General features: G+C 36.8%; 1 protein-coding gene across 15 annotated transcripts in view; it reads left to right on the top strand.

Annotated features, from left to right (window-relative positions):
• The first annotated feature begins 1,472 nt into the window (after window positions 1-1,472).
• Window positions 1,473-24,993, top strand: part of CEP126 (centrosomal protein 126) — a 138,557-nt gene continuing 115,036 nt past the window's right edge. For 10 of the 15 annotated variants that reach the window (XR_011967465.1, XR_011967466.1, XR_011967468.1 and 7 more), the window contains exons 1-2: window positions 1,475-1,662; window positions 10,564-10,683. Coding sequence is in view for 10 of the 15 variants with exons in the window: in XM_072611276.1 (XP_072467377.1) it covers window positions 1,490-1,662; window positions 10,564-10,683 (293 nt within the window). In the remaining 5 variants the exon portion in view is untranslated. The other 5 variants (XM_072611280.1, XR_011967469.1, XM_072611281.1 and 2 more) reach the window with 5 other exon arrangements.

Raw genomic sequence — 24,993 nt, 5'->3', positions numbered from 1 at the left:
TTCTATCCCCTTGACATGCTTACAATACAGGAAGGCAGTGTGTTTGTTTACCGTTAGTCCCAATGATTTCGTCAGCGTAGAAATTTCCTCTACCAATGCAGACCAGAACTTTCTGTTACTTATATATAATCTTATAAAGTTACCTGGGAGCACAGAAAGGGTAAGTTTAATTGTTTATGGCCATAAGGCTAGTACTATCAGAGACAGGATTTGAAACCAGATCTTACCAACTTGAAGACAGATAGATAGATAGATAGATAGATAGATAGATAGATAGATAGATAGATATAGATATAGATATAAATAGATATAGGGTAGTTTAAAAAATGCCAGCCTCTTGGGAATATTCCACTTAGAACACTTTTTTTTTTGGTGGGGGAGGAAGTATTTTTAATAATTTCCACTGGAAACATCGTTCTTTGCCTCAACTCTAAAACTGCACAGGTGGACAGGGACATTTGAATTGTGGGTGAATAATCTTTATTTGGTCTGTGTATTCTGGTTCTCATCTTGGAACTTTTCAGCAAGAAAACTGGCTGAAAACCAATCAGAACCGGAGTCTGCCATCAGGATGGATCCAACAGACGCTGTCAGACTCCTCCTCCACCATTATACAGTGCTGTAGCTATCAAGCAGATGGCTCAAAATCCCGTTTTTTAATTTATCTCCTACTGGGCCAGTTAAGTCTATGACTGTCTCCCGATGATGGGGAGTCTCCTCTTTACAAGACACCCCCCACACCCAGACCAACGTTCTGGGTTTAGCTGCTTGTATTAGGGGGATTTGCTCTGTGAAGTCTGGATTTAGTTAAAGAGCCGCACTTGAGGACCTAAGGGGTCACGTGTGGCTTTCGGGGCGCGGGTTCCCCACCCTGGCACAGACTCAATCAGTGCCAATCCCTGGCAGCCCGCCTGACTCCAGGGGCATCACCAGCCTGGGGCGCTTGACGTGTGGTAACGGTGCGGACGCCGGGTGAGGCGGGCTGCCGAACCCCCAGGATCACAAGTTTGGTGCTGTACCAGCCGGGCCGGGCCGCTTCGGCGAGGGTCGGTGGCGAGGGGGCTGAACACCGAACACCGGCCCTAGAAGGAAAGCCGGAGGTCACTGTCCACGAGGAGAGGGTCAAACTTGGGGGGTGGGGGCGGTGAAATGGGGGGGACATCGGAGGAGTTTAGTTCGTCAGGAAGAACGGAGGCCTCCGAGCCCAGGGCGGCCCCACGCCGTCACAGAGGCCGCTCCTCCAGGGCGTTCTCCGCTCTCCCCCTGCACTCCCTCGACGGCCCGCTCCCCAGCCCGCTCCAGCCCCGCGAGGCCGAGCCGCAGCCTCGGATTGGCCGCTGCCTCGGCCGCGGACACGCCCCCTCCGCCTCCCCCTCCCCCACCGGTGCGCAGCGTCCTCGCTCCCCTCCCCTCTCCCCCGAACCCGGCTCCCCCGGCTCTCGCTCCTTAGTTTCCGTTGCGAGGGTAGCGGCGTCTGTTGGTTGTCAAGATGGCGGCGGCGGCGCAGTCGGCCGGGCTGCTGCTGCTGCTGCTGCCGCCGCTGCCAGGCGGGGTCGCCGCCGCCGCTGCTGCTGCCCCTACCGCCGTCGCCGCCGCCGCTGACACCACCAGCAGAACCGCCGCGCGGGAGCCGGGGCTGGCGCGGCCCACCCTGCTGCACCCGTAACTCGAGGCCTGTGGGATCTAGGGAGGGGGGAGAGGCGGGCGGGGAGGCCGGGTGGGGGAGGGGACTGGGGGAGGGGCAGCGCGCCGCTGACATGAGGGAAGCGTCTGGGGGTCGGCAGAGAGTCGGGACGGCTCTGGGCTGAGAGATGCTGACGGGCCGGCCCGGGACCAGGAGCCCAACGCGGGTACCGGGCACTGCGCCTGCCTCCCCGGTCCCCCACTGGAGAAGCCACTTTGCCCAAGGGAACAACTTCTATCAGTATCCTTGCTTGGTAAACGGCTTGGGGGACCGAGTGAAGGATGCCCGCCATGCCCAGGACCGAGCCCTCCTCCCCGACCCCTGCTGGGGGGAGGGCACCAGTGTGGTCGCTGCCCGGCCTGCCCTTGAAAACAAGGTCTGTGCTGGTGAGTTACTTTTATGGCAGATTCTCCCTCTGCCCGATTATCCCGAGGTTTTTTGTTTGCCTTCGCTGGTTCTTCTGCATTTTAAAAACCTTCGGTCTTCAAAGCACACCCCTTGGTGGGTTTTTCTTGTGTTGGCATTTTTCCCCTCTTCTGTGTGCTTCAGAAGTGACTGAGTCTTTTACTTTACCTTTCAGTTCTTCATCAGACTCCAAGGAGAGAGAAATGGTATAGATAATTAAAACCTACAGGTTAATTTTGCTATCCACTTGGCATCTCCTGCCACCTGCCTTTTTCACCAAAATGTGATGAAAGGTTTCTCCAAAGCTCCTTTTCTCATCCCATGTCCACAGACTGTTGCAGAGTCATTGACAAAAGGGAGATTCAAGTGACTTGGGAAATTTACTTTATACAAGCTGAGAATTTAGAGATATGGGAGGAATGGATGGATTAAAACATACATACATGCATACGTACACACTAATCGTTTCATGATAAGGTGTTTGGGTAGATTATGATGTGGAAACTTCAGTAAAATATCAATCATGCTTATTCCTTTAAAGGATATTGTTTATGATAAGCCTTTATTTTCAAAGTGATAAGTGGTAAAGATGATCTGAACCAATTACCTTTATTTGTCCCATCTGGTATTCCTGGGAAACTCACTCCTAGGATGCATAGTGGCAACTTCCTTGATACGGATGTCTGAGTGGGGGGTCAGCATATGGTTATACTGTTAATAGTTTGTCAGGCTTTAAATCCCTGTTTTTCTGACCTTAAGACCTGTCTGCTATGCATTATTCCATGCTGCTTCTCAATTGTTACATAGTTATTAAAACTTAAAGTTTTCAAACATTTTATTCTGAGCTTCAGGCCGTTTTCATTGAAAATTATATGTTTAATACAAGATTCAACCTAATTAGTCACTCATTCTCTTAGAATTCAGCTAATTCAGTTGGTTCAATCCAAGAGCTTAATTGATAAAGATCATAGCCTTTGCTTGTTCCTCTGCATTCTAAACATTGCCATTTCCTTGGATTCAGAACTGCCTTTGTTATGTTCTTTTGGGTTATCTGTGAACTGAAATATATGTGGGGAATGGGTGGGAAATATTACAGTAGAACACCAGATTTTTTCGTGGAGGTTCAAATCCTCCATCCATCATTTGCTAACATTTGGCAAGTCAATTAATCTCCCGGGGCCTCAGTTTCCTTAAATACAAAACTGAGGGGACTCTTGAGATCCCTTCCAGCTCAAAGTCTTGTGGTAGCTGTACTCTCTTCTTTTAGGGATCATTTTTATGATGGCCATAGCCATACTTTTTTTAAATGTTAAGGCTTACCACTAAAGCCTGCTAGACTTCTTGGATATGATGAATATCAGAGAATCTCTTAGAATGAGAAGGCACCTCAGGGGTGATCTAGTATAAGAATCCCCTCCACCCCTTAAGTCTTCCTCCGATGGATGTGTTCTGCCTGGCAGTCTGGCTGTGGACCCCCTTCTCACAAGAATGTTTTTAAGTGCACAAAATAAAATACATAGGATCACAAGGAAACAATTATGATGAAATACTTACCCAAACTTTTTAAACTCTACAATAGCAGCCAGTGTACTACATTGTGCTGATACTGGGTTCCAGCACCTTTTCAGCAATTTTTGTTCTGTTCTTTCTAATCCAGAAATCATTATCTCAGAGTAAATGGAAGCAAAATAATAATTGAATGGTTCTTCTTTCCCTCCATTGTCCATTACAATGATCCCATCTATGTCAGTAGTAACTTTTAGTAGTTTCTTAAAAAAATATTAGTAAAAGAGGAAAATTGGTAAAGTGCATTCCTCTTTAATTGGAGTCTTAGAGTTTTTCACCTGGAGCCCTACTACAGAAATAATTATGAGACTCCCTCTAGGGGCCTCTACTTAGCAATACAGTTGGTTGTGCGGATCAGTAGTAAATTTACCATCATTTATTTTAATTTGCAAGCTTCCCAATACAAACACCAGCCATAAGGGTTTCCCCATACTTATACTTCTATGTGATCATTTGAGAGGGCCATTTCAATATGGAGTACATTTAAGACTTGAATAGCATCTATGCATCTGAAATTTATAATTATTTCATATGATATTTATATGCTTACTGTAATATATTTCTGTATTACAGTTATTCTTAAAATAAATGAAAAGACATTGGTTGTTTTGATGGTAGTGCAAACTTTTCTCCTTCTGACCGTGCAAACTTGCCTCCTTTTCTTCTGTATATGTAACTATATGACTAAGCATGTCTGCAAGCATTCAACACTTTTAAAAAATTATTTTTCAATTAGCATTTATTTTCTCTCCCTAAGTATCTCTCTCCACCCACCCCAACCATTAAAAATGAAATAAAAAGAAAAAAACTTGTAAGAAATATGTGCATAGTTAATCAAAACAAATTCCATACTGACCACTTAAAAATATAGGTCTCATTCTGCATCTTTTGGCCATCACTTCTTTTGTCAGGAAGGAGGGTAGCATTATTCATCATTGGTCTTCTGTCATCATAATTAGTCATTACATTGATCAGAGTTCAAATATGGCCTCAGACAATTATCAGCTTTGTGACCTTGGGCAAGTCACTTAATGCCATTTGCCTCAGTTCCCTTATCTGTAAAATGAGCTAGAAAAGAAAATGGGAAACTACTTTAGTATCTTTGCCAAGAAAACCCCAAATGGGATCATGAAGAGTTGGATACAGCTAAAACGAGAAATATGTACAGTGAAGCAAAACAGTGGCTATGTCCAAAAATATGTCTTAATTTTCAATCTGAATCCATTACCATTCTCTCAGGAGGAGGATAGTATGTGTCATCCTAGGTCCTTGGATTCATTCTTGGTCATTGTATTGATGAAAGTTTTTTGCCACTTCTTTAAAAGGAGAGAGCAGTAAGAGGGTGTTCTCAGCATCAGTGTTGTAATTTGATATAATCTGTTCCTTCTCCCCTACCCTTCTTTTCTCTTCCAAATCCCAGTCATAGGTTCTTATCCTTTATTGCTTTATTTTTAAATACATCTTCAGTATCCATCCTCCATTGTTAGAGTCTGTTTTGTTTAGGACAAATCCTTAATCTGCCCTCTTTCTTATTTTTCCCCCTCTTTTGTCACCCTTCTGTCCTGTTTCCTATTGAATGAAATGTATTTCTGCAGTCAATGTGTTCATTCTTCTTCTTTCCCTCCTTTGACCAGTTCAGGTGAAAGTGAGAGTCAGGTGTTACTCTTTCCCACCATCATGTCTCCCATCATCCCTCCTTATTTGTATAGTCTTCCACTGCATTCTGATTATGTGAGAAAATTTCTCCCTTTCTTCCTCACTCTTCTTCATTCCCAGTAGATACCCCTTTCCCCTTGCCTGTTCTTCTTTTAAGTTAATCAAAACTTAAAAAAAAAAAACACTCCAAGGCTCTATTTCATTATACTCCTTTCTATGACCTCTGATGATGATAGTTGACTGAAGAGCTCATCCTTTTTTAGTCCCTAATTGTTTGCTCATATTTACCTTTTTATGTTTTCTTGGTTCCTTTGTTTGTACTTTAAAATTTCTGCTAGGCTCTGGAGTCTTTTCATCAGGAATGCTTTGAAGTTCTCTATTTCATTAAAAATCCATTTTCCCCCTTAGGATTATCCTATTTTGCTGGGTTAGTTATTATTCTTGGTTGTAAGTTTATCATATTCCAATATCTCCACTCATTTTTACTAGTGACTACTAAATGGTATGTGATCTTGACTGTAGCTTCTTGGTACTTGAATTCTTGCTTTTTGGTTGCTTGCAGTATTTTTTCCTTGAGCTGAGCATTTTGACTGTAATGATCCTAGGACTTTTCATTGTGGAGTTTCTTTCAGGAGACTATCAGTAGGTCCTTTCTCTTTTCACTTTGTCCTGTGTCCTAAGAAACCTAGGCAGTTTTCTTTTATGATTTTTTGAAATACTCTTTCTAGGCTCTTTTGTTAGTCTTGGCTTTCACATAGTCCAATTATTGTAAACATTTTTCTCCGCAATCTCATTTCTAGGTCAGTTGTTTTTGTTTTTGTTTTTGTTTTTTTTTGCTAAGAAATGCCTCTCTTCACTTTTTGTTTTTGTTTTTGTTGTCAGTCTTTTGACTTTGCTTCAGTATTTCTTCTTTTCTCATGATGGCATTAACTTTTTTTGGCCCATTCTAATTTTCAAGGAGTCTTTTCATTGGGAAGGTTTAATACCCCATTTTCTAAACTGATAATTCTCTTTCCAATTCTTCCTTCCATAACTCTTATTTCTTTTCATCTTTTGTCCTAGAATTACCACTTCTTTTCCATTTGTTTTCTCTAGACCTCTCATTTATGAAAATCATTTTTAAAAACCTCTTGTTTTATCACTTCCAGGAATTCTAGTTGAATTTGTACCCAAGCTATGTTTTACCTTGAGACTTTGTTTTTAGATATTTTAGAGTCATTCTCTTCTAGGTTTGTGTTTTGATCCTCCACGTTGCCATAATTGCTCTTTATTATCAGATTCTTTTTTCTGTGCTACTTCTTCCAACTTTATTTCATTACTTTGGATTTGGTGTTAAAATTAAGCTCTGTGTACTTCTGAAGGGAATGGATCGACCATACTTGGTCCTGTTTATTGTATTTTTGGATCCTTCTGTTGTTTTCTTAGGGTATAGAGTATTGCATTACTCTAGGATCATGGAAATAGCTTAGGCTGGGAATCTGTAAGTTTTCAGTGTGCCCAAAGTGGTCTGATCCGGGACAAAGTTTGAATGTAGTATCCTTGGTCTGAGCTCTGCAAGTTCCTGACCTTTGTTTGAGTATGAATGCCACAACTTAGTGCTTGCCCCTCATTAGATTCGACCACCTCTAGCCATCTGGAAAGTGGTATAGGTCTAGAGTGACAGAACTGCAGGCTCTCCTTTGATCTTCACTTGCTGTCTTGGTTATTCTTATGTAGGCTTCAGACAGACCTATGTACTGGATCAGAAATCCTGTTCTACTCATACAACCAGAGCCACAAAGCTGCTGCTTGCTTCTGTATTTGCTATTTTGTCAGTATGCAGCCTAGGGCTTATGAACTCTCCTTGCCCTAAACCATTACCCCTAAATGAAGGTCCCATCCTCAGTCTAAATCAGTGACTCATACTAGGTTAGTGAGCAACAAGACTGCCATTGGGTACCTGTTCCTTCTCCCTGCACAAGTTTAAGGACTTTCTCTTGCCATGATTCACTGCTGTGCTAGAAGTCTCCACAAGTACTTTCCCTTTCCCCAGTATTTACAGTCATCTGTATCTGTCTTCCAGGGCAGTCTTGTGCTGGAAAAGTGACTGATTTTTTTCTTGGTTATCCCAATCAGGGATATAGTTTCTAGATCTTTGTGAATTACTTGTAGGAGAGAGCTCTGCTGTATTATTTTCTTTTGTGATCTTGCCTATCTCAGGAGCAGCAAATCATTAGTTAAGGGCATACCATGTGCAATGTGCTGAAGATATAAAGACAAAAATGAAGCAGTCCCTGCCCTCAAGGAACCTATAATGAGGAATATCACCTAAGAAATAGGTCCAGTGAACACCTAAGTGCAGCTTCAGGTACTCATAATTATTAAGCAGATCAGCTGCTACTCATTGGAAAATCTCTAGTACATCAAATTCCAGTCCATCAGTAGACATTAAGTGCTTTATATGTGTCAGTCACTGTCCTTGGTGCTGGGAATACCAGTATAAAAATGAGACCATCTCAGCCCTTGCATAGCTTATGTTTTATTAAATAAAGGATGTATACATAACAAATATACACTGGTGGGTGACACTAAGCTGAAAGAGTCAGGAAAGATCTCAAGCTGAGCCTTGAAGGCATTTTAAGAGGTTTGGAACCTCTAAATTTGGTAGATGATCTTCAAGAGTAATTGTGGCCAAAAAAATTATCACCCTGAAATCAATTTGAGTTTTCCTAATCTAGGCTTCAGTTAGTACACATACAGTGTTTCACAACCTATACTCAAAGCCTTTCAACATTAGAAGAACCTGTTGACATTTATGCTGTACTACCATGGCTAGAAATTACATTGAATATTTTGAAGAGAGGAGTCAAAGGCAGGGTCTAGAATTTGAGTCTCTGTACTGTGGCTCTTGCTACTTTTCTAATTCCAGTGCCACTCTTACCTCTCCTCAAGAAGACTCGGGTTCAGGAACTCTCATAACTTAACTATATGGCTCCCCTCTTCTGGGGCCATGTTGAAAGAATGTATAGCTGCAACATGCCTCCACCAGTGCTTCTGCATGGCTGGGTCTAGGCACTTGGAGTCTAGGATCTTGGAGTTTTGAATTACATTCCACCCCATTGCCCCTGCTGCTGCCTGCTTTTGGCCTAAGAGGTTCTTCCATTGCTTCTCAATGACTGCCATTTCAGGGACTGAGGCAGAGTGGTGGGACAGCATTGTCAGGGAAGAGATTATGCTGATGTCCAGATCTTATCCAGGAGGGAACAAAGTCCTTTCTCATGTTCCTGAGACTTGATCTGTGTATCAGCTCTCTATAGATCTCTCCCTGCATTGCATGTACATTTAATAAATACTTGTTGAATGGTAGAGTACATTTGGGTGAAGATCAGTGGAGAAATAGAAGGGTGCTATGGTCATGGGAATATAATATAATTTGCCTAAACAAAAGTAGTAAATAGATGGAAATCCAGGGAATAGATCACAAATCTCTCTCATGGAGTCATGATATTGTATTGATGGGAGACTTCAACTATCTAAACATCTGATGGAGCACACTCTTTGTCAAAAGTAGAACTAAGAGCAATTGAAAAATTCTTGAGTTTCTTTAATGACAGTTTAATTCTCTAAAAGGTAGAAGATGCAACAAGGGAAATAGTTATTCAGGATCTGAATTTAACCAAGGCAGAGCTAGTTACCTAAATAGAAGTGAACCTTAGAACCTTAGAGAAAACAGACTGTTCATTAGAATTTGTGATAAAAAGAGAAGAGAATCTGATGGGTACACTATATTTCAGGAAAGTAAATTTCAGAGTGTTCAAAAGAAATAATTAGTAAGCTCACATGGTCCAAAATCTTATGGTTGAAATCCACCTCTGAGAGCTTGTAAAGGAGTGACTCTATTTCCCTCTGATTTAATAATTTTGGAAATTAATTCATTTTCTTATTTTCTGTGGTGAAGTTATCCATGTATTGAATCCTGAAAGTTTCATGAAAGTTTTTGTTATAAAAAGTAACCTGTTTTATAGTCACTTTAATGATAATTTATAAAAAAAAAGTTTGAGTTATCTGAGAATAAGTACTTTCTTTAAATCTATAGATAACAATACTATCTTCTCAATTTTCCTGGATCTAGTTCTTCAAGTAGTTACGCCAAAACTTGGTTATAACACTCATTGTTATACATTTCATTTATTGGACATATTGGAAATTAGTCTGGCTTGTTGACTTCACTCAAAGTAATTGTTATTGTAGAGGTCTTGTGATACAGATCTCATTGACATTGTTATATTTTGTAGATTCTGTGCTTCATGAAGTCAGGGACTGTATCTCATCTAAACTTAGCAATCTTTCCCCTAGCTTGGTTTGGTTGCCTTCAAACTATGTATGTTTAAGAAATGTTTGTTAAACTGATTCATTGTTGGTGGAGCTGTGAGCTGATCTGACCATTCTGGACAGCAATTTGGAACTATGCAAAGGGCTACAAAAATGTGCTTACCCTTTGACCCAGCACTGTCACTTCTGGGACTCTAACCCAAAGAGATCACAGAAATGGGAAAGGGTCCCATATGTACAAAAAATATTTATAGCAGCTCTTTTTGTGGTGTCCAAAGTACCGGAAATCGAAGGAATTCCCTCAAGGGGAATAGCTGAACAAGTTGTGGTATATGAATGTAATGGAATACTGTTGTGCTATAAGAAATGATGATTAAGCGGACTTCAGAAAAACCTGGAAAGACTTATATGAACTGATGCTGAGTGAAGTGAGCTAAACCAGGAGAACATTATACACAGTAATAGCCACATTATGTGAGGATTGTTTTTGATAGACTTAGCCCCTGACAGCAATGCAAAAGACCTAAAACATTTCCAAAGGAGTCATGATGCAAAATGCCATCCACATCCAGAGAAAAAACTATGGAGTTGGAACACAGAATGAAGCAGATTCTGCTTCATTCAGAAAACATAACAAAAGAGAAAATAGTCTTTTGTTATGTTTTCTTTTGTTTTTCTCATGCTTCCTCCTATTTGTTTTAATTCTTCTATGCAACATGACTAATGTGAAAATGTGTTTAATAGGAATGTATGTGTAGAGTCCATATAAGATTACATGCTATCTTGGGGAGGGAGAGGAGAAAATTTGGAAATTATGGAAGTGATTGTTGAAAACTGAAAACAAATAAATTTGGGGGGAAAAGAAATATTTGTTGAATATGCATTTGTCTTTGAATAAAGATTTAAATAAACTACTTTCCTTAATTTAACACTATGACTAGAAATATGAAGATCCATCTGGAAAAAAATTTAGAAGAAGAACGTCAAAAGTTATTGCAGGAACAAAGAATATGTCGAAGTCGAGCACGTAAACATTCTATAGAATCAAACAGAAGAAGAAAGTAAGTAATTATAGTTAATTCTGGTAGTTTAAAAAGGCATTCCTGGGTTTACTAGATGATTGAACTTTTTGTTCTTTAAAAAGGGGGGTGGCAGTGCTTTTTGTTGACCTAAATAATAATATTGCATCTTCCAAATAGAATGGTATCTTTAATTTTTTTCAGGTTTTTAGTTTTACTTCTCTTCACAAATTATAAGAAAGTCATGAATTGTCTTTTGAGTCATCTGAATTATGCCATATATAATTTTTACAATAATGCTTCCCTTCCTGTTTTTGATTAAATAATAGCTTACCATTTATTTAATCTTTTATGTAAGGTTACAGGGCTTGATCATATTACTTACTCGTTGCCTTTGTGTCACCCACATTCAACCATGTAGGAAAGGAAATGCATACCTTTAAGGGGTCCCTTGACTTGTCCTTTTGAGTTGTCATGTTCCAGAAACCCTGCACCTGGAGTATGCAAAAGGCTCTGAACATGTCAAGGATGAAACCCCACTCCTCACCTTGAGATGACATAATTTGTTGTTTGCACCATAAATCGAACTCTCTGTGTGTCCTTGAGAGTCAAGACAGGTGCCAGTAAGTCTGCACTAGACTGGGAAACTGCTTATGCACCTGGGACCCTTTAAATATAAGCTGACCATCAATAACTTCATGGTCCACCAGTTCTGCTTTTGCCATCTTAATTATCATAAATTCTCTTCCTCTGCCACTCCCATTTAGGTGGAAATTTCTATTTTTCCTCTTCTCTTCATCACAATTTCATAAATATGAAAGCTTCTGTTTGAATTGTGATCTCTGCACTTGCTTAGGGTTCTACATGCATGCTCATTTCTCTTGTAATAAATCTAGTTACAACACAATGTCTCATGGACTTGTGATATTATTTTTGGTTAGCAGTACACACACACATGTATGTGTGTGTGCATAGAAAAGAGGCATATGTGTGTATGTATTTAAAGTTAAAAATAAAGTTTAAATGTTTGTATATTATTTGAATAATTATGTAAACAGGAAGAGTACATAACAGTTGTTTGCAAAAACAGTTAGAAATCATATATAAATGAATGAAAAACCTAAAATAGATCAACACCTACCTATAAAAAACAAGGCAAAGTGAAGTACAAGTACTCAGTATCTTTTGATTCCTTGACATTTTTCAGTTTTTCTAGTAACACTTTTTTTGGTCATTTTTAGAACTAGGTTGTTATAGTCCCTTTAAAAAAACTGTTGATGTTTTGGGTACCTTCTCCAACTTACTTTAATACATGATTAGTAGAGCATATTAACATCATCAGTGTGAATCTGCTGCAAATCTCTCTTGGAGAAAATAAAATTATTTACCTTTTTTCTCTCTGCTATATGGTATTTTGCATTAACTTCCTTTGTTCCATTCATTATAATTCTTTAGGTCTTTTCATAAGTACTTTTTCTCTTTGTTTTTGAAGGAAGCAGAGGAAGATAGATCTTAGTACTCCATGTTATTTGTTCTTTTCATAAATTAGTATTTTACTTCTTTGGATTTTGAAATCAGACAACCTGAGTTCAAAGCCCAACTCTGTCACTTACTTTTTGAACAAGTCATTTTACTTCTTTGCATGTCAGTTTTCAAGTTTATACTAGTTACGTCTAAGGTCCTTTCTTATTCCAAATCTGTGATTCTGTGATTTTCTGTTCACATATTTTCAGCCAATCCTGTAAACATTATACACATTAATATATTCATGGTTATTATCACAATAAGTAATCATGTTTACCTACAAAACTACTATCTTCCTTATATTGTCAAACATATGCATCTTCCATGAGGGATATTATTAACCACTGCAGAGAAGAATATTTATATGTTTCTAAGGGGTGAAACCTTTTTTCAAATTGTTTTATAATTATAATTTATAATAAAATACTACAGGGTGGCACCTTATGAAAAATTTAGAACACCAAGCCAGTGACTCATATGATCTATAGAACTTCACTATATTTCTCAAATACCTTATTGTGGCATAGAGATGACCCAGCAGAGTATAAGTTCTAATAGGTCTTAACATGTACCTATGGTTATTTTTGTATAACTAGGTCTTTTTTTTTTCTTTCCTTGATGGCTATAGGATGAAATCCTAGCAGTGGACTCATTGAGTCAGAAAGTATGTTCAGTTTTGTGACTTTCTCATTGTATATTCCAAATTACTCACCCTAATCTTTGTATCAGTCTACAGTCCTACAAATAATATCACAAAATACCCCTAAAGTACTGATAGAATTTAGTTTCATCATTTTTGCCATGTCTGTCAATGTAGTGGATATAAGATGATATCTTCAAGTTGTCTTGATTTGAAATTCTCTGATTGCTAAGGAATTTGAATATCTTTTCATGTGATTACTAACAATTTGCATTTTCTCCTTCCAACATTGTTGGTTCATGTTCTTTGAACATTTTTCCACTGGGGGAGTACATATAACTCTTTGAATATGTATCACTTTGTGTAAATTCTGGATTTTAGACTTTAATCTTAATATATTTTCCGCAAGTGTTTTCTTAATTCATTACTTTAGAGAGTTTTGTGCAAAATCTTTTTGATTATTTTTGTATAATTGAATCAATTAATTATCTCATTATTTCCTTTTGTTTAAAAAGTTTCTTCCTTTCATAATTTAAATTGATGTATTCTTTTTGCTTCTAACTTTAATAACTATTTAGCGTATGATGTAAGGTACTTATTTAAACAGTTTTGTGCCATGAAGCAATTACATTTTTCCATGTTTTTATTACAATGATTTCATTCTGCAGTTTTTAAAATATGAGTTCATCAAATACTAACCTCTTCTTCACTGGATTCTGTTCCATCCTGTTTCTCTATGCTTTTTTTTCCCCCACTACCAACCAGACCTTTAAAAAATAAATAAGGATATTTGACTTTATGAAGTAGAGCTTTTATACTTTGATTGTCATAGTATGGGGATGAAGGGAGGAAGTCTGAACCTGTGACTTCACTGATGGAAATTTTTCATTATGGAAATTACTTCCATCATTTCAACTCAGCAACTTACCTGAAATTTATCATGTTAGAGAATTGCCTGGGGCACCTAAAGTCTAAATGACTTGTCTATGGTTACACAGTGGGTGTGTGATAGAAGCTGGACTTGAATCTAGGTTTTCTGGTAGTAAGGCCAATCCTCTGTATGTTAAACTAATTCATCTCTATTTTTTATTTTGTTTTATAGAATTGCATTAATCTATAAATTAATTTTAAAATGTTGACTTTTATTACATTCATTCCATCTAATCACAAGCAAGGGAAATCTTTCTATTTATCCATTTCCTCCTTTATTTCTATTATAATTGTTTTGAAATTCTTTACATAGGTCTCTTCTATTTGTTTGGGTATTTTACACTTTTATGAATCATCCATTTCTTTTAGGACCTCACCTGTAGAAGTAATAACAATGTTATATCTAAAACCTATAAAAATACGGAAATAATGAGATCATATTAGCTAACAATGTTTTGCATAGTATTTTACCTCTGTTTATCTCATTTGATTTTCATAAAAACCCTAAAGAACTATGGAGGTATGGAAATTAAAATGGGAAAAAATGTGAAGAATTTAGTAAACAACAAAATCAATATGAGTTAATAGCATGACATGGCAGCATTTCAAGATTTTTTAATAATTTTGTAGCTTTTCGTCAGTAAAGAATGGAAAAATGGGCTGATAATAAGATAACTGTATTAAAATTATTTATAAAATAAGAATTAGTAGACTCTGAGTGTCATTCTAATAAAAGCTACATGAGCTTTACAAATAGGTCTTTATGCTTAGATGTTTTTCTTCTTGGTTCTTGGGACTGTATTCTAAATATTTAAGATTATTTGATATGTGGCATCCAGGCTGGTATTGGTGTGTATTTTCTTTTCCTTTTTTTTTTTTTGCTATTTTTTAATCAACAGAAATTACCATTTTTCCTTTTCATCTTTCTCCCACAAGAGAAAGAAAAAATCCTGTTATAAAAATGTATAATCAAGCAAAGTAAATTCCTGTATTGTCCAAAAATTACTATTTATTCTTCCTACTTTCCTCAACCAAAGAAAAAGAAAGAAAAATATACCTTCTGTTACCAACATGCATAGTCAAGCAAAACAGATTCCTGCTTTGTTCATATCAAACACAAAAAAATGTCTCAGTCTTCTCTCTCAAGACACTCATAACATATCTCATCTTTAGACCTCTGGAATTAAGGTGCCACTTAGAGTTCCCAAGTCTTTCAGAGTTGTTTATCTTCACAATATTATTGTCTTTGTATGTATTTTTCTCTTGGTTCTACCTCCTTCCTTCTCTATCCATTTATACAAGTCCTGGGTTTCTCTGAAACCATCTCCATCTTTTCTTAGAGCAAAACACTATTGCATTGCATCCATATACCACAACTTGTTAAAACATTTCCCCATTCTTTCTTCTTGGCTATTTGCAGTATTTTTTTTTTCTTTGACCAAAAATTTATGGATTTTGGTTGTGATGTTCCTTGGAATTTTCATTTTGGGGCTTCTTTGAGGTGTCCAATTGGTTTTTTCTATTTTTACTTTGCCCTCTATTTCTAAGAGATTTGGGCAGTTTTCTCTTATTTCCTGAAATGGGGTACCCAAGTTCTTTGTTGTTGTTATGGCTTTTAGGTAGAATAATAATTCTTAAATTATCTCTTCTTGTTATCAGGTCAGTTGCTTTTGCTATGAGATACCTTACACTTCTGGTTTTTTGAATCTTTTAACTTTGTTTTAAAACAAAGTTTCTTGTTATCTCATGGCATCATTGGCTTCTATTTAGTGAATTCTAATTTTCCAGAGTTTGCTGCTTGGGTAAGGTTTTATACTCCTGTGCCAAGCTGTAATTCCCTTTATAATTCTTTCTTCCATGCTCTCATTTCTTTTCCAGTTTTTTTTCTCTAGACCTTTCGTTTCACTTATAGAACAATTTTAATTTTCTAAAAAATTTTACTTCATCTTTTCCAAGAATTCTGTTGAGTCATGCCTATGCTGTATTTTACTTTGAGGCTTTCCTTGTAGATATTTGGGAGCTGTTCTTTTTTTATGGATTTATGTCTTGCATGTCTCTTTCACCTTTTAATGGTGGGCTTCTTGTTTGTTTGTTCATTTCTGACTTTGGACTTTATGTTAGGGCCAGGATCTGTTAACTTCTGGAGGTAATTCTGGACTGGTTCTGCTAATGCTTTCTCAGGGGTATTGAAACCATCAGTCAATCAACAAGCATTTATTATGTGCCAGGCAGTATACTCAGCACTGGGAATACAAATATAAACAAAAAAATGACTCCCTCCCAGAAAAGAAAGCTGAAAGTGGTAAGGGAGGCGGGAGAGAAAGCCAGCATGGGGTCATGATGGATTAGTCCACAGGAGTGAATCTTGGTGGGAAATGAAGAGATGTCTATACTGGATAAACTATTTAAATGGATGTTCTGGGAGTAACTATATCCCCTCTCATAAATCTGCCCCTGGAGCAGAGAGTACTTCTTAGGTGTGAGTTCCAGGGCTGAAGTATTCTTTTAGATGAAGATATTTTTAGGGAATGATGGAAATATTCAGAGGAGTACAGCCTGGTGGGAAATTGCCTATTATTCCATCTCTCAGGGAAAGCTCAGACTGGGGAACTGTAAGCTTTCAGTGTGCACAAAGTGGTATTATCTAGGGTAAAGTATCATCTCTGCTCCTCTGGTCTTAGGTCTATAAGTCCTTGAATTAGGTTTGGATATGAGTAACTGCCTCATTTACAGTTTCAGTTGAGTGTTGATAAGCTCAGCCACTGTTAATCAACTAGAAAGCTCCACTTATTCAGTGACAGATCTATAGGCTCTTTGTTCTGAGATTTCTGCCCTAGTTAGTCCTCTGCAGGTTTCAGATTGGACTAGAAGTTGGAACTGAGACTTTGCTCCACTCCTGGGGTCCAGGCCACAGTGTAGATGCTTCTGAGCTTGTTCATTGCTGGGTATGTGGCTAGAGCCTGCATCTCTTTTCAACCCTGAAACACTGTTCCTAAGCACAGGTCCCCTCTTTAGACAACTTTGGATCTGTTACCCAGCACTGGATAATAAGCAGCAGAACTCAAGAGTTTATGTATATTCCTGCGTACATTGAAGCCTCTCTGTGCTGGATTTGGGACTTCTTGTCCTGTTACACGTCTTCTTCCTGTACTGGAGTACCTGACCCAGCATTTCCTGGCCAGACTTTATCCTATTATCTACGGACCACTCAGTCGCTAACTACCTGGGTTGGAAAAATGACTCCCCTTGGTTTTTTTCTTGGATTTCCCTATTTAGGATTAGATCTTATATGTTTTCTTAATCAGTTTGGAGAACTTATAGAGAGAGACTTAAGTTCTATTTCTCTTTGCCATTCCACTTTCTTTGCTCCTCTGATTACTCTGTATTTTCTATCATGTCTGTAGATTATTAATTTCACTTTAGAGATTTTGATCATCATTGCTGTTGTTTTTAAAATAGTCTTTCTTTGTTATTTTTGGCTTTTCATTTTTTTACATTTATAGACAAATGAAAGCTAAGGAGTTGGCTTATCTAATTCATTATTTAGTTTTTTGTATTTTGAGGTTCAGTGAGCAAGAAAATAGTTAGTGTACACATGTCCCTTTTCTAACCAGTGAAGATTCAAATAAACTGTTAGGCAAAAGTTTTGTCAAGTTTATAAAGGTCATTGACAGGTTGTAATGTTCAAATTCTTGCCTTTTTATTTAGGGGAAGATTGAGGGATAGTGAGCACTTATTTGAGGAAATCACCATCTTCATTCTAAAATGAGTTACTTTTATTCCTGGGTAAGATTTTTCAAATTTATTTGAATTTCAATTTCTCTATTCAGTATGGTCACTTATAATTTAAAATACCTAACATAAAACAATCCCATCTAGAATTAAAAGTGCATCCAATGGTGATCATCCCAATCAGTTCTGCCTTATTTAAGATGTGTTCTCAAGTAATCTTTTAAAATTAATTTTGTTAATATCTTTTGTCTTTATATCACCTAAATTTCTCTTATTATTTCTTTCCCTCCTTGCCTCCCTCCCAGAGAACCATCCAACATAACAAAGAATATTTTTAAAGCAAAAAAGTTCAGCAAAACTGATTAATACATCCAAAAAGTCTGACAATATATGCATTGTTCCACACTCTAAAAAGTAGAGGGGATGGATGGAGTGTTTTATCTGTTCTTTGAGCTGTACTTTTCTTCATAATTTTATAATGTTCACTTATGATTATTTTATGGTAGTTCTTTCTGTTTAAATTATTATAGTCATTGCATATTATTTTCTTGATTCTTACTGCACACTGAATCAGTTCACTTAAGCTCTTCCATGCTTCTCTGTATTTGTCCTACTCTGCTGCTTATGCCACAATAATATTCCATTGATTCCATTGAATCACATTTTTACTATATAGTACCTATTGTATAAAATAATTTGCCAATCTTTCCATAACCCTTCTCATCAACTATTCCTCTCTTGTCATCTTTGTTAGTTTTCAGTGTTAACAAAAATCTCAGGGTTGTTTTGATTTTAATTTCTCATGTTATTAGTGAATTGGAATATTCTTTCACATTCTCTATTAGGAATGGTTTTTATTTTGTCTGCCTATCTATATAAGCATTCATGCATGCATATGCACATATATACATACATATGCTTATATACATATGTGGATGTAGCTAGTTAGATATGTCTTAGATGCCAAATATTTATCTGAGAAATTTGATACAAATATTTTTATTATTCCACTACTTCCATTATTTTGTCAGACACATTAATACTCTTTGTATAGAATGTTTTCAATTTCATGTAGTCAAAATTAACTTTTTTCTTTTGAAATTGTCTCTATCCTATGTTAGTTAAGAATGCATATTTTACCTATGGCTTTGAAAGGTGTATGATCTGCTTTTCTCCTGTTTTTTTATGGCATAATATATATATATATGTATATATATATTAATGTCATGTATCCATTCTGAATTTACTGTGAAATATGGCATATAATGTTGCTCTAAGCTTAATTTCTGCTAGACTGTATTCCAGTTTTCCCAGAAATTTTAATCAAATAGTGGTCTACTGAATTATTGAGTTCCATTTTTCAGTCCAATGATTTACTTCTCAATTTCTTAACCAATTCCAAATTATTTTGATGACTGCTGCTTTGTAATATAACACTCATTCTTGCTAAAAATCCTATACAACATAAGCATCAAGAGAACTTTTTCAATATCATAAAAAGTATCAATCAAAAACCAAAACAAGCATTATATATAATAGGGATACATTAGAAGCATTCCCAATAAATAAAGAATTGAGGACTAGTTCTTAGTATTCTCGCTCTTATTTTATATAATTCTAGAAGTGATAGCAGTAGGAATAGAGAGACAAAGGTGTAAGATTGACAAAGAGTAGATAAAACTGACCCTTTGTTTTTAAAAATATTTGGCCACATTTAGATGTCTTGGTGGCCATTTTCTCTTCTATTTTAATATCTTCCCTGTTGATTTATCTGCTTGTGCGCTTGGCTTTTTACTAAATTTTCTTTATCCTGACATCTTTGGTAATTTCAGTCTTTTTTTCATGTGTTTCCTGATTGTTCACTTTCTAACTCTTAAGTTGACAGTACATGCCCCAAGTACTAGCTGTCTAACCTGCCTCAACCTCTTCCCATATCGGGAATTTACTCAGTCCCTGATTAAAGTGACTTAGGGTGAAGGAGAACAAAACTGGCCCTAGGTGGAGGAAATTTTCCTTTCCTTCAGACCATGGTGTAGCCCTCTCCCCTCTCCTACCACACATACACACACACACACATGCATGCACGTGTGCATGTATGATGGCACTGCAGAGGGCTGCTGAAATACGCACTTCAGGTTGAACTTGATTCTATTTTCCTATACTTCTCCCTCTTCCACAAAGAGGTAGACAATGTTGGTGTCTTCTGCTTATTACTACAGAATGGTAGTGTGAGAGTAGGGGCAAGATGTGACAGCAGGGATCACAACAACAGCAAGGAAAGTTGCTGAGTGTTTCCCAGAATCCAAGCCAATCAGTTGGGTTGTTGCTGCCTAGAGCACAGAGCATAGAGATTGATAAGGAAGGAATTAATGAGTGAACACATTAGGGATTAGCCTCTCTGCTATTAATTAATCAGTTGGGTTTCTTGGCATTTTGGCCTGTCAAGACAGCTGTAGTTGCTTTATGGTATAGTTACTATCTTGCAGAGTTTTGAAAATTTGTGAAGACTGGAAAAAATGTCTTGTCCTCCGTGTTGTTAGTCACACTTAAATACTCTTTTAATGGTGGTCCATTTTTAAGCACAGTAGTTCATAGTACATTGTAGACATTTAATTAGATGTTCTTTGAATTGAAATAAGAGTACTTGTCACAATAATTTTATAAATAATTGTCAGCATGATTTCATTTTAGAGTCATTGATACAAAATAGCTATTAATTTCTGGGAGTCCACTGATGTAGACAAATCATTATATGGTAAGCAATTAAAGTGGCACACTTCTGAGCCAAGGTACTAGGCACTGAGATGATTAAATTGATCCTTTATTATTTATTTTTTGATCCTAGTTACAATTAATTCCTTTTGTCGTGCAACTACTTAAGTTGCGGTTCTCTGCCTCCGAACTTGGTTCAGAATCCATTTGTCAGTAATAAGTTAAGTTTAGAAATCCAGCTTTTCTGGTAAGCACTGATCTGTTCTTACCTCAAGAAAATTTAACAGATCTTGGGGGATGTGTATGAACACACAGAGTCAGGCCTGATATCTTTATACAATCAAGCTATCCTTCAGGGATGTCTGGTTTGTCATCTTGCACCTAGACTCTTAGAGGGGAAGGAAGAAGTTGTTGCTATCCTCCATTACCAAACTTTCAACCAATCATGTTGTTCCATGTGCCTCAACTTTGTAACCAGTCATGTTGTCCCCAATCCCATGATGTCATCTACCCTGTTCTGTTCTTTGCTTTGTACTCCCCAAAACTTATAATAGGGGAGCTGTCCATCTGCTTGGGGTCTTTTGGCATTAATGGTGTCAAGCCAGTAACCCTTTAGTTGATAGGCAGCATGCCCCTGATAATAAATGTTTTCTTGCTCAGACTTGTTAAATTTCAAATGCAACAGCACCACAAGACAGAGTTCATATTAAACATTTCTAACCAATAGCAGTAATTGCCAAACAATTTACTTTTTGAAAATCATTATTAGTCCCATGTGGAACTTTTCAGTAATACTAAACCAAATGCCAATAAAATTGGGAACATATTTCAATATGTTAGACAATGATTAAAATGACTCAATGAATCATTACCCATCTTCAGACCAATTCCTCTATTATCACTTCTCATATTTAAATTTCATTTTCTTTAAATTTCATTAATAAATTTAAATTTATTTACATTTCTTGTTTTTATGTTGCCTAGGGTATTTGCAAATTAAATAATCTACTCACAAGTGAGTTTTTTTTTGTAAAAATGGTAAAATACTGTTTAAATAATACTTTCTAAATATTATTAGTCTTATTTTTCTTTCAGTGGTAGTAAACCTCTGCCAGGGAATGAGCTCTTACTCTTAATTTGTTAATTTCAGTCTGCTACATTATTCATTTCAATAAGTTGGTAAAAATACTGCATGAGGTGATATTGTTCTGGCCATAGAATTACAGACTGGAGATAATTTCCTTCATTGGGTTGATATAGTTATCCCATGCAGAAGGGAGCCTTGGAAAATGTGATAATAATAGTTGAATGTTAGCAAGAAAGAAAATTAATTTCAAGTGATATTCAGACTGTCAACTAAATTAAGCCACACCTTTTAAGTTCCACAGTCAGTTTACAAAGTCCTAATCATGCTTTCAGAGAAGTTTTAAAATTTTATTTGTCAATAACCTTTCATATTTAAAAATAAAATTCTTGAGTATAAAAATAAATCTGTTTTCACATGCAGTGGCAGTGTGCTGGAAATCAGAAAGATCAAAACCAGAACTGGAACCCTTGGTCAAGTGACTTAACCTTTTTAAGCCTCAGTGCAATTTATAAAACATTTTAAAGTACCTACTATGTTCATGCTTCAGGTTAATAAGTTTGTAAAAATAAAGTGAATGATGAACATCTGAAGTAACACAAGTGTATACAAGTAGTATACGAGTAAGCTAATGAATATGTAACCTAAAGTAACATGCTAGGTCACATACACTTCAGTCTACAATTCTGAGTAGTCCTTGAGAACAAGGACTGTTTAGTTTTTTATGTCTGTATCCCCAGTATCTGGCACAGTGCTGGTACGTAGTAGATACTTGATTGTGTTTGATGATTAATTCATTAAATTAATCCAGATAGATCCACTACTAATAGCTTATAGCTACTTAGTGAGTTAGTTTTCTAAATACTCTTCTCCCAGATTGTCCTGAGGTAAGCCTCTTACAACCTATAAAACTCTATATAAGTATAATCCATTAGTGGATAAAAGACAATTCTAAATTTAGGATAAGTGACAGTTTGATCCATTTCCTAGTGGACTACTTGTGGGTGATTAGAACATTTATTTCAGACGCCACTACATTTCAAAAAAGGTCAAGCCTGGCCTTAACAATGGAAGCATTTCCAAGAAAAGACCAGAAAATATACTGGAGGAATTAATTTTCTGCTGTTTAGTTCATGCATCTATCTGTTGACACTGGTAAGAATTCTAAGATCTTGTTTTAAGCAGTTTCTTTTATCTAATACATTAATCAATCGTCACATTTATTAAGTATTGACTATATTGCAGGCATTTTTTAAGTGCTGGGCATATAAAGAAAGACAAAAACACAGTCCCTAATCTCAAGGAATTCACATTCTAATGGAGATGACATAGAAAAATTATATACAAATAAGATTATTCATAAGATAAATTGGAGATAGTCTCTGAGGGAAGGCACTTTGACTAAAGAAAACTGGGAAAGATTTCTTGTAGAAAATGACTTTATCTGAGACTTAAAGAAAGATAGAGGAGATGAGGAGAGAGAGAGAGAGAAAACATTCCAGACGTGTGGGACAGCCAGTGAAAATGCTCAGATTTAGGAGATGGAGTAAGAAGACCAATGGCACTGGATCAGGTAGTACATGGATGGAAGTAAAGTATAAGAAGATTGGAAAAATAGGAAGGGGCCAAATTATGAAGGGGTTAAAAAACCAAAGGATTTTATATTTGATCCTGGAGGTAATAGGGAACTACCATAGTTTAATGCATTAAATATAGCCAGGTAGTATAGGAAATTTTTCATCATATATATAATATAATATTTCCTGGGGGAAGAAGGAAGAATAAAAACAGACTGGGAATGAATAACCAAGATGGCAGAATAGGAGAAACAGTACAACTTGTCTCCTCATAGCATTTTCCAACAAGACCTGAAAAATGTACCAGTCCAATTCTTGATTGGAAAATCCAAGGAAAAAAATTACAATGAGGCATTTTTTTCTGCCTAGTTCAATATAAAGAGACATAGAGGTCTGCAGACTAGAAGGATGACATCTAACCGTGAAGGCCCTGCATGTAGCCTTCCAGTACAGAGGTTGGGAGTTTAGGGCAAGAAGAGGTCATTGATGCTGTATAGAGGGGTTTGACTCTACAGGGAGTTGGAACGGGTGCCAGTGGACTGCTGTGTTGCTCATAGGCTAAAGTAAATTGTAAATCCAATACATACTGAAAAGGGAACTAGAACCTTGCAGGACATGGCAAGAAGCACTCTGAGACCAGAGACTGGGTAAGGAGTAGGAATAAAAATGTAATGTGACTTTGACCTTGGGAATCAATGGGGTGTCAGATTCAGCTCCAGACTAGTCTGAAACCTGCAGCTGAATAACCAGGAATGAGACCTCATACCAAAGAGTTGTCTGCAATTCTGTTATGAATCCACAGAATATTCCAGTTAGCTAACTGCGTCCTGTAGCATTTATTCATGCTCTAACTGGGATGCAAGTTCATTTGTGTTACTCAGCCCCAAACACGGGTCAGAAACTTGTAAAGATTATATCAGGAAGACAACAATCCATCCAATTTCACCCAGGTTCAGACCACTTTGGGCATACTGGAAGCTCTCCCAGCTTGGGCTGCTCCTGAGATTCCTTGAACAATACACCACTCAATATCTGGAGAAAGCAGAAGCAGAGTTCAAGAGAATATAAAACAGTACCAAGTGCAGTCCAGGTATTCTCACCATAAGTGTGAAGATACTGTCACTAACAGAAAGTGAGAAAATGGGAAGTAAGACTAGAAGAATTTATAAAGAAACAATCAGTTTCATCATAAAAGCTATTATGGTTGAAAGCGTCTGGAAACATAAACCTAGAAGAAGAGAATGGCTCCAAAGCAGCTATAGACAAAGCCTCAAAAGAAAACACCATCTGGGCACAAATTCAGGTAGCATTCCTGGAAGAAATGAAGGAAGAGATTTTGAAGAGGGGAGTACGGGGGTGTTAAATGTTAAAAACAATTTTATAAATGAAATGAGATTGCTAGAGAAAATAATAGGAACAAAAATGCCTGAACATATTCATAATGGGAGTTTCATTTTTAGTCTTTACAAGGGAGGGGTGAAGGAGGTGGTAATAGGAAGAAAAGGTAGATTTTTGTGATTGAAAAAATAAAATATGATTTTTAAATGAAACTTTTAAATGAATGAAATGATTGATGTTTGCAGAAATATGAAATGCCAAAATAAATACAAGAAATAAATAATGTAACCACCTAAATGAGCTCCAGAAGAATTTGCAAGTGAATTCTAGCAAATATTTAAAGAACAGTTAATTCTGGAAATACTGAAGTTGTTTGAAAAAAAACTAGAAAAGAATGGGTTCTACTAAATTTCTCCTGTGATACAAATATGGTCTTCATACCTAAGCCAGGGAGAGTCCAAATAGAGAAGAAAAACTATAGATTGATATCCCTAATGAATATTGATGCAAAAAATTTTAATGAAATTTAATGAAATATTTCCAAGGAGACTAAAACAACAGATCACAAAAATTATATGCAATTAACAGGTTGGACTTATGCCAGAAATACTGGGTTGACTCAATATTATTAAAATTATCAACATAATAAGCTATATTAATAAGAACAACAAAAATATGACTATATCAGTAACTGAACAAGAAGCTATGAGAAAATATATCCATTCTTGTTTGGAAAACAAATTAGCAAACAGGAATAAACTCTACTTTCCCTAAAACCAAGAGCTAGTATTAAGTATAATGTGTATAAACTAGAA

The sequence above is a fragment of the Notamacropus eugenii genome, chromosome 5 (genome assembly GCF_028372415.1).
Source record: "Notamacropus eugenii isolate mMacEug1 chromosome 5, mMacEug1.pri_v2, whole genome shotgun sequence".
NCBI classification, from domain to species: Eukaryota; Metazoa; Chordata; class Mammalia; order Diprotodontia; family Macropodidae; genus Notamacropus; species Notamacropus eugenii.
This window is presented reverse-complemented; position numbering and strand designations above follow the sequence as displayed.